At 41.1% G+C, this 9,604-nt stretch overlaps 1 protein-coding gene across 7 annotated transcripts; it reads left to right on the forward strand.

Annotated features, from left to right (window-relative positions):
- Positions 1-1,347: 1,347 nt before the first annotated feature.
- Positions 1,348-8,766, forward strand: DYNLT3 (dynein light chain Tctex-type 3). Of its 7 annotated transcripts, XR_008435951.1 has the most exons (7): positions 1,348-1,483; positions 2,505-2,546; positions 4,360-4,483; positions 5,418-5,495; positions 6,548-7,178; positions 7,399-7,475; positions 8,627-8,766. XR_008435951.1 is itself a non-coding variant. In XM_053971680.1 (6 exons), exons 3-6 carry the CDS (start codon positions 3,049-3,051, stop codon positions 6,622-6,624), a joined length of 285 nt encoding a protein of 94 aa, XP_053827655.1. In that variant the 5' UTR covers positions 1,358-1,483; positions 2,505-2,546; positions 2,848-3,048; the 3' UTR covers positions 6,625-8,766. The 7 variants fall into 7 exon arrangements, 2 of the variants coding, with proteins under 2 accessions (XP_053827653.1, XP_053827655.1); XR_008435949.1 differs by having other exon boundaries at positions 6,548-7,475; positions 8,199-8,766; XR_008435950.1 differs by having other exon boundaries at positions 6,548-7,475.
- The last annotated feature ends 838 nt before the right edge of the window (positions 8,767-9,604 follow it).

The following is a 9,604-nucleotide window of genomic DNA, read 5'->3' on the forward strand; positions in this document are numbered from 1 at the left end:
AAGACTGGACAAGAAACCTTTTTGTAAAATAGGTATCTATATGTCCAAACATATTCCACTGATGCTGAAACCAGAAGCCTTGGTCTTCTCTGTCATGTTTAATTTGATTTAGAAGTATAAGAGAAATCTGGAGAAAATGCAGGAGAAATCACAGCAGAGAAACCTACACAAGATTCCTAGATCTCTTCCAATAAAAATAATAGTAATAATTTTTAAAAAACTACGCTGAAACAACAACAAAATCCCCACCCTTTGAAAATTCTGCAGTTTTGTATGAGGTGCCTTTCCTGTTTCCCAGGCAACTTCAGAGACAGCAAAGATATGATGTATTTATATATATATATATATATATATATATATATATATGTGTGAGTGTGTATTAAGTGAAATAAAACTCAGGATCAATTCTCTATAATGAAATAGAATTTAAGAAACCAGAACATAAATAAGCCTTTTCTGTAACTTTGGTGGTAATATTATTGGTAACTAATGGCAACTTTGTGCTGGATAATTGACCCCAATTCATTCCAAGCAGAGGGAAAAGGGGAACACAGGAAGGCAGAGGGTTGTGACAGCTCCTCTGGAGAAGCCGCTCCAGGGGGAGCTTTGTATGCCCAGCAAAGGACTTCCCAACAGCAGCAACAGAACAGAAGAAAATTCTCTGCTCTTGGGAGGGACTGTGCTCACACAGTGGGCAGTGGCAGTGCCTGTGCCGGGCTGTCCGGCAATGCCGAGAGCCGCAGGAGCGGCCGCCCGGCTGTCCCTTGTGCCCGGCTGTCGAACTCAGGGAGAAGCACTCGCTCAGAGAGGCACAGAATCATGAAATGGTTTGGGTTGGAAGGGACATTAAACACCGACTTGTTCCAACCACCCTGCCATGGGCAGGGACACCTTCCACTCCACCAGGTTGTTGGGAGCCCCATCCAACCTGGCCCTGAACACTGCCAGGGATGCGGCATCCACAGCCTCTCTGGGCAGCCTGTGCCAGTGCCTCACCAGCCGCACAGGGAAGAATTTTTTCCTAATATCTAATCTAAACCACACTCTGAGTTTGAAATCATTCCTCCTTGTCCTCCATGCTCTGTAAATAGTCTTTCCTTTAGGCTCCCTTCAGGCACTGGAAGGCCGCAGTTGGGTCACCCCAAGCCTTCTCTTCTCCAGGCTGAACAATCTCATCTCTCTCATCCTTTCCTCCATCCCTCTGATCAACTTGGATCAACCTCTGGACTGGCTCCAACACGTCCCTGCCCTTGCTGCTCTGGGGACCTTTCCACTCCAGCCCTTCCCGGCTCAGCAGGGCCGCTCTCGGCAGGGCCGCTCTCGGCCCCGCGGCGCGGGCGGGTCCGGCCCTCGGCGGGAGCTCCGCCCGGCCCAGCCCGGCCCGGCCCGGCCCGCCCGGCGGAGGCGGAGCCGCGCAGGACTCGCCGCTGCCGCCGCTGCCGGAACCGCTGCCATGGAGGAGTTTCACCCCCACAACGATGAGGTAGGGTCGCCGCCTCGCCCGGCGCTGTGCCCGGGGCCCTCCGCCCGCCCGACCCCGCCGTGGCTGAGGGGCCGGGGCCGAGCGGCGCTGCCCGGAGCGGGCCGGGGCCGCGGGGTGGATGTTCCCTCCGGGAAGGAGCCGCGGCGCGGGGCGCTGCCGCTGGGGCTGTCTGACCGCGGCCATTTTTCCTGGGAAAAAACCCATTTCCATGGGAAAATCCCAGGAAGTGCCGGGCCCCGGCAGCGCCGCGGGCTGGTCCTGCCAGTTCAGCAGAGGAGCCGATGCCCCCCCCCCCCGGAGGCCGCTTCAGGGCTCTGGCCACCAGTTTCAATTTAAAAATAAACCAAAACTCCAAGCAACTTAAACATTAGTGCCCTTGAGGTTTCTGCCCCTGCCCGAGTGTTTGAAGTTCACGGCTGTGAAGAGGCGGGTGGCTCAAGGGAACGCGCCACGATTCCTTTGTGAGCCAAGCCAAGTGCCCATGAGCAGGAAGGAGTACAAAATAGGAGGAATTAAAACCTGCAAGCTTTTTCTGTGCTTGAGAAAGGTGCTCAGGTAAGGTAATGACTGTGCAAGCCAGTGTTTCACATATTAGGTTTGCAAAACCGTGTGTTGCCCTTGGGAAGCAAGATGTAACCTGTGGGTTAGCAAGTTTGTGACTCCAATAAAAACACAGATTAAAACCCAGAGGAAAAAAATTGTCATTTAATTTTTCATGGAGAATATTCCTGTGACAAGCATAGACATGTTGGAGTTTAATCTTTACAGAAAACATAAAGTGAACCTGTTTCAAAGTTCACTGAGGTCTGAGTTTTTTGGCCCCACTCAAACATCACCAGAAATGCAGTGATAAATAACAAATGTATGGAGCTGAGGAAAAAAAGTAAGATTTTAAAATTATACTAACAGACCACAATGCAAATAACCAGACACAAGGCCTAATCATTATATGTGCTGTAAAGTAAAGTTATAATTTGTTTACTTTTCTGGCAGAAATAATAATAATTCTGTTCTATTGCAGATGATCTTCAATGCTGATGAGGCCCACAACATAGTTAAGGAGGTAGGTTTTAGCTAACAGCTGTGTTTTGAAGAAATGCTTTACCATACCTTGCACAGTAGTGAAAGCAGTTATTTTCATTGACCACCCCAGATAAATATAAAATTATATAGAATTAGTATTTATATAAAGACAGAGTTTAATTTGGAGCTGTTTTAAAGCTTCATCTAATTACTATCTTCAACTACCTAAAGAGGAGAAGGTAGATGAGAGGGGAGCCAGATTTGCATTACAGTGGCAAGAGGGTGACAGTCACAAGCTGCAAGGGAAATTGACTCCAATTTGTTTTTTCCCCCTTATCCAGCTAGAGAGAAGCTAATCACTGGAGAGGTTGCAGGGACAGCTTGTGGAGTCTCCATCCTTAGAGATTTTTAAAACTTGACTGGACAAGGCCATGAACAATGTTATCAGACTTGGAAGTTAACCTTGGCATGTGTGGGAGGTTGCACTCTATGAGCTCCTTGTTCTAGCTTTTAAAGTACGTTTTTTGCAGAGAAAGAACACGATGAAAGTGAGTAGTCTGATAGTCTAAATTAAATACCTGGTAACTAGACAGTGATTAATGAGAGGCCTGTGGCTCGCAGATGCTCTCAGGTTTTGCAAGGAAATAGTGTTTTGAGACAGGGCTTTCTAGAGGGCCTCTGCAGGTCCTTTTCCACCTGCACTTTTTGAAGCTGCTCCAGTACACAACAGCAAGCTCTTGGATGTTAGATAAACAACAGTTCAGCCCTTTATGTAACTGCCCCTGCCTTGTAAAGCCAATACGGTGTGACATGGTCTCCAGACACTGGGAGTAAAGCCAAGTGTTTATGCTTGGAACCTTAACCAGGAGCTCCAGCACTGGGTACATCTCTGGAAGGACCAAAATCCCTGAGGGGTCTTGTCCCTCTTCTGTCTTCTATTGTGTTTTGTGACTGTTTGTTTCCACTGACTCCTTTGGCCAGCTTTGTACAGTGTGTGGCCAGAATTAACTGGGCTTTTCAAAATCTGGGACACAGGTCTCTTACATAGCCTGTTAGTGGGGGATTAGTGCATGGGATACATCTTACTGAATCACAGGAGAACACAGTTTTACTTCCCTTACCTTTTCCAGGTGTGTGTTTCTTAAGTGAATTCCTCACCTTTAAGAAGTATCCATCAGCACATAATTCTGAATTTCTCAGGAGCAGAGAATCCAATTTAAGAGTTACTGTGTGAGAGAAGGATTTTTCTTCAATCATTTTAAGTTTAAGCAAAAGTTGGCCAATCTGTAGCTGTGGGAGAACATTCAATTTTCCACCAGTTCAGATGTTTCTTATACTGCAAGATATGACTCTTGAGTTTCTTCCCCATCTTTTAAGCAGGCTTGTGCATTTCACTGTTGTCACTCTATCTCTGAAGGTTTTGGAATTTTGGCTATATGCTCTGGAAGGCTGGCCAGTCCAAGCTGATATTATTGATTTGAGCAGTGCCATCCCCATTACAGCAGCTTCTGAAAGCCAAACTGGAGCTGGCAGTCATTAGGAACAGTGGGATGTGTTAGGATCTTCACTGGCAAATAGATCCATTCACTTGGTATCCAAAGCATATGGCTAAGGCCTTTCCTGCAAGAAATATTTAGCCATTTTTATACCTGTAATATTGTGGTAAATATGTACTAAAAATAAATTTCCAAGAAGGGTCATTTTACTTCCCATTCAGCAGCTGATCCTAATAAACTCAATTTATTCAAAGTAACCTAATTGCCAGAAAAATATCCCTCAGATTGTGCAAAACATTTTATAATTCCTCATTTTGAAGTGTGTTTACTGTAACTATTTTCCCCCTTCTGTTCTAGTGCATAGAAAATGTTTTAGGCAAGGCAGATTATAATCACAACAAAGTCAACCAATGGACTGCTGCTATAGTAGAACAGTCACTGACCCATCTGGTGAAACTTGGGAAAACCTATAAGTACATTGGTAAGTACAAGCAGCTGTACTTGTAGCACAGGCAGTTGCAATAAATAATTGCTGAAAGGTTCAGGGGAAAAAGAGAGCGGGCACCTGAACTCTTCTGTTTCAGAGATTTTTAGTAATACCTGTGGTAAAGCTGTGGGTGTTTTACCTGGGCTGATCATGCTGGCAACACTTAACACAAAAGGTTACATGTTACGTGGTCTTTCCTGATAGTCAAGCAACCCTAAGACAATTGTATCAACCTTTTAGTATCAGATCAGGAAAAAAATTGCTATCTTTAATAAAATTTTCAATCAGATTAAGCCTCCTCTAAATAGAGGCATCTGGGAGTCCTGTGTGCAAAGTCATGTCCCGTTATATTTATGTGACTACATGTGGAAGGAAAAAGGTAAATAGTAAAGTTTAACCCATTTTGTTCCTTTTGTGGAGTGTTGATAGCAAGTGTAATAGCAAGTATTTGCACTCTGTTCTGTTTTGAAAGTCTTGGACTCAGGTTGTCAGTGGTTTTAGGACCATTGCAGGTCAGTCTAGATAAGCTGCTTGTTATTGGAGTGTGGTTTCAGAGAGGGGTCAACAAATATTTTTGGGAAACAACTCTCATCAAGTGTGACTTCTACTGTACCTGTGAGGACAGCACCTGCAATCCCATTCTGAGGGGCACAAGCCATATTTAAGTAGTTTAAAAGATAAAAACCATAATCATATTAGCCAGTGTTTTGTTGAAGCCATTGTCTTCATGTGCATAAAAATAATCATGAAATGAGTAACAAGTTCTTGAGGAAAATACTGGGGTCAAAGGGGTTGTCAAAAAAGGTTCTGTCTTAGCTGAATGCCACGTGCCAGCCCTTTGGAAATGTAATACAGGCTCGAGTTTGTAAATGCTGAATGATTCACCTCTTCTGCTTTAATTCCCTGGTTTTATGTCTGTATCTTGCAGTTACCTGTGCAGTGATGCAGAGGAGTGGAGCTGGTCTTCACACAGCAAGCTCATGCTTCTGGGATACCACAACTGATGGTAAGTATCCCCATCCAAACAGAAAATTTGTAACAAGGGAAATGCTACTTCTTGCTCAGTTGTGGTAGTTGGGTTGAACATGTTTGGGAATGGCTGTGGAAGCAGTAATTTTGAGAATGAGGTGCTTGTTTATAATCCCAGCAAAAATGTTATCAGTCAGTGCAGACATTAAGAGCAGTTGCTTTATAAATTATGAAGAGCAGGAATAGAAAAGCCTTTCATTTTGAAATGAGTCAAAACATTTAATTCTCTCAGCTGAAGAGGCAGAAAACATTGCTCACAGTAAATACACGTGGGTAGCCCTAAACATATCTGCCTGCTGTGAGGGGACAGCTACTTTAGAGGAGAAAATAACTTAGTGGAAAATAGAAATAGTTTGACTTACAGTATGTTCTTCAGTTGTGTAACTGTCAGCAAGGCTTTGGATGCATTATGTTGCTTCAAAATTAGTTCTAAATAGATTTGTTCAAAGGTTGAGAATATCACAGGGAAACAGTATTAAAATAATTTGTTGTCTGTCACAGATTCAGAAATGTCTGTTTAGAAGACTGTGCCAAGGTTTGAGTTTAAAAAACAGAGAGAGCCTCAAAAAGTTAACCAAGCTTAAAAAGAAATCATAATATAAATATCTTCATATTTCTTTTGCTTGTGAGGCATTGATACAACAGAAGAGGAAGAGCAGCATAAAGTAAATACACTGGAATATATTTGATCCAGTCCCTTTTCTGATTTCTTGTCTGATTGTCATGCTAGTTTCAGTATGGGAATTCCAAGGATTTTTGCAAGTCCAGCTTTTAAAGGAAGATACTGGAATGCTGTTTTTCTGTTAACTTTTTTAAGCTTACAAGTCTCACATTAGGTAGCAAACAATGTATAAGTTAATAAAAATGTTTTGAGGATTTTAGTTTTTTTATAGTCAAGCTGACATACTACTATTTCCCTTAAATTACAACCTAAATATTCATACTAATCTGGCATCATTTACACTTCAATAAAGTGACTGTAGTAAAGACAATGGAATTCTATTTTAATTTTGTAATAATCTCTTCCAGGAACCTGCACAGTGAGATGGGAAAACCGAACCATGAACTGCATTGTCAATGTGTTTGCTGTTGCTATTATCCTGTAGCTGACTGGAAGAGAAATAGAAGCAACACCGAAGCCTTTAAAAAGATAAATCATCCTAACCAATAGCTAAATATTTCAAACTATTATTTGTTTCTGTATGAGCAGCATACAGAAGTTCTCTACAGAGAGCATACAGTCTAAGCCAGTTCTCATAGATTAGTTATCTGAAAGCTAGCAAAGAAATTTAATATATATATATAATATCTATCTATCTGAAGAGAAAATTTTAGTAATTTAAATATTTAGAAGTATGTTAATGAGAAGTTGCCACAAAGATCAGTAGAATTTATGTCAAAGCTAATATCAAAGATATTTTATTCCAGAGGAACAAAACACATCAAAGGAAATGTCAAAGGGCAAGCAAGACCTCTCAGGATTATGGTGCCTTTGGGAACAAATTATGAACACAATTCAGAGTGGCTATACTATAAACAATACTGGTTCTTCATGCTTGGCTAAACAAAGCAAACTCTCCCTTGGAATGCAGGTACTTGTGAAATTGATGAGCATCACTTTTTGGTCAAGCATGAACATTTACATGGACACTAAATCCAGGTAAGCTTTCCCCCTGGAGGCAGAGGAGGACTTTGCTGGGACAGAGGTGAAATATACCCAGTCCTAGCAGAATTCTAATTTGTCTTCAAATTAAGAGCATAATATTTGTTAGCAATTCAGGGAAACATGCTGGGGATCTGACACCAGTCTTTAATTCATAATTTATAAATCTGAAAACATTCTGAAGGTACTTAAATTTGATTTTATTCCATGATTACAGAATTTGTGACAAGCACTTTATTGATTCCTCATGCAGTAGCTAGGAGCCAGGGCAATCTGACTGCACCCATACTTCAGGTAGGATTAAAGGGATCAGTGGAAAGGCACACACATTTCTAGAGGCTCTTGTTAGCTTTGAAAGTATTTATCAAAGTAACATATCTGTTCTTTATAAGAGTTCTCCTATGTTCTCTAAGTCTAGAATTGGATCTTAGTCCTGTGAAATAAAACAGTTACATTTTCAGCACTAAGAATTCCCCTCCTTTAAAGATTTATGCAAGTTCTTAACTTTGCTCATCTAATGAGTCTTAACTTGAAATATTCCTCGTGGAAGAAAAGCATTTGCACACCTGCAAGTATTTGCTGGATTGGGGCCTACATTTTTGTTGATAAATGCACAAATTATATGATAAAGAGATGTATCAATACCAAAAATGCCTAAATGATTGCTGCCACTAAGTGGCAGCTGCATTAAGTTGTTTTCTCAGATGCTGCTTAAGGATAGAATTTTTTGTTTATACTGTATGTCTTTGAAAGAGACTGGTAACAGCCTAACAGTACTGTAGGGCTGTTCTGAATTTTAAAAAATGAATATTAAAGCGCTGTTATGCATTTTTGTTTGGTTTGGGTTGTTTTTGAGGTAACTAAGTATTAGGGTATGAAACAAGAGTCCTGTGGAAAGAGCAAGCTAAAGAATATTGTACTGCTTAAATTGTGTGTACGTGTGGCTAGTGTGACACTACAGAAGGAGCCCTGTGTATGTGTAGTTTACAGTAATGTTCAAAATGTCTTGCTTTGCAGACAAATAAAATTCTGCTTTTACCGAAGTGCAAGTAAAATGAATACTGTAATACTGCATTTGCCAAAGGCAAGTGTTGTGTGAAAATGTGTGTGTTTGTTGTACTGACTTTCAAATGTAGATTAATAATTAAGCATTATTTGGGTTAGGATAGAAATGTATGAATTAGGTTCCAGCATCCAAGAGCCAAATTGTGGAACTGACAAAAATGCATTAGTTTCACTCATATTTGGGGTTGTGCAATGTGAAAAAAATGTGAGGCAGCAACTAGAAGGTGTGGTATGATGAGTATGGTTAAAGAAGTGGGTGAGTAAAAACAGTGGTGGCTGTTGTGCCCCTGTCATGGGTATTGAGGTGCAATGATCAGAAGAAATATTCCACATAGCTACTTGTAATCTCATTTGGTATTTTTGCTTTACTTGAAAACCAGGTGCACTGAGTAAGACTATCAGTTTAATGAGGCTTGGTGAAGGTCCTCCTGCAGAAGAACCCTAGGAAATACTGCTTAATTATATGACTGTTTAATTTTCTTTCTACCAAAAAAAAAAATAAAGTTTTGCCTTAGTTGTATTTTTGCTTTGTGTTCTTGATCAATATAAAAAGTAATAGAAAAAATATTCCTCTTACTTACTTTCACTTGTCTACAATAGTGAGAACTTGGGAAATGCACTGAAGATGCATTTTAGAGACAAGATCTTGTAGAAATCTTGTTCCAGGTTTGGCCTAATTTCTTACACCTCTATTTCTGCCACCTTTCCCCTATTGCAAATCTTGATGGTACAAGTTAAAGCTTTTTTACTACAGAAAGATTATTATGAAGCTCTGGGAAAAATATTTTCATTCTGCATCATGTCCTAGTAAACTTGTTTTCCATCTTTCTTTTCTCTATCCTCTGTGGGTACACAGAGCTACTTTTAACTCTCCTAACAAATGCTGAGCATTATTATCTGCTTTTCCAAGTAGTTCATTTCAAGGATAAATCTATGAATTGCAGACTATGAAAGCCCACAAAATTTCACTGGTATTTTCTAGCAGTGCATATTTTCTTTGTTGTGGCAATCAGGGGTTTGAGTTATGGTTAACAATGGGGATCTTATTAACAGGACAGAAGGGTTTGTATTAAGGTACAGCCCATGTAGAGGGTGCTGTGTGTTCCCATGTATGATTTCGTGATGAAAGACACCTGCTGTTCTTCCCACGCAGGTTTTGTTGATAACAGAGAAGTGTGAAAGTGGAAGTAAGGGAGCAGATTTGTTACTTTCCTTATTGCCTGCTGGATGTCTGCCAGTCACTCGTTACCTTTCTGATGGCTGTGATCCCATTACACTCGATTTGTGCCACCAGGACAAAGTCTGGTGTGTTCAGCTCAGATTCATGCAACCTAAAGCACTCACAGAAGCCACTGAAA

Source organism: Vidua macroura, chromosome 2 (assembly GCF_024509145.1).
Source record: "Vidua macroura isolate BioBank_ID:100142 chromosome 2, ASM2450914v1, whole genome shotgun sequence".
NCBI lineage: Eukaryota > Metazoa > Chordata > Aves > Passeriformes > Viduidae > Vidua > Vidua macroura.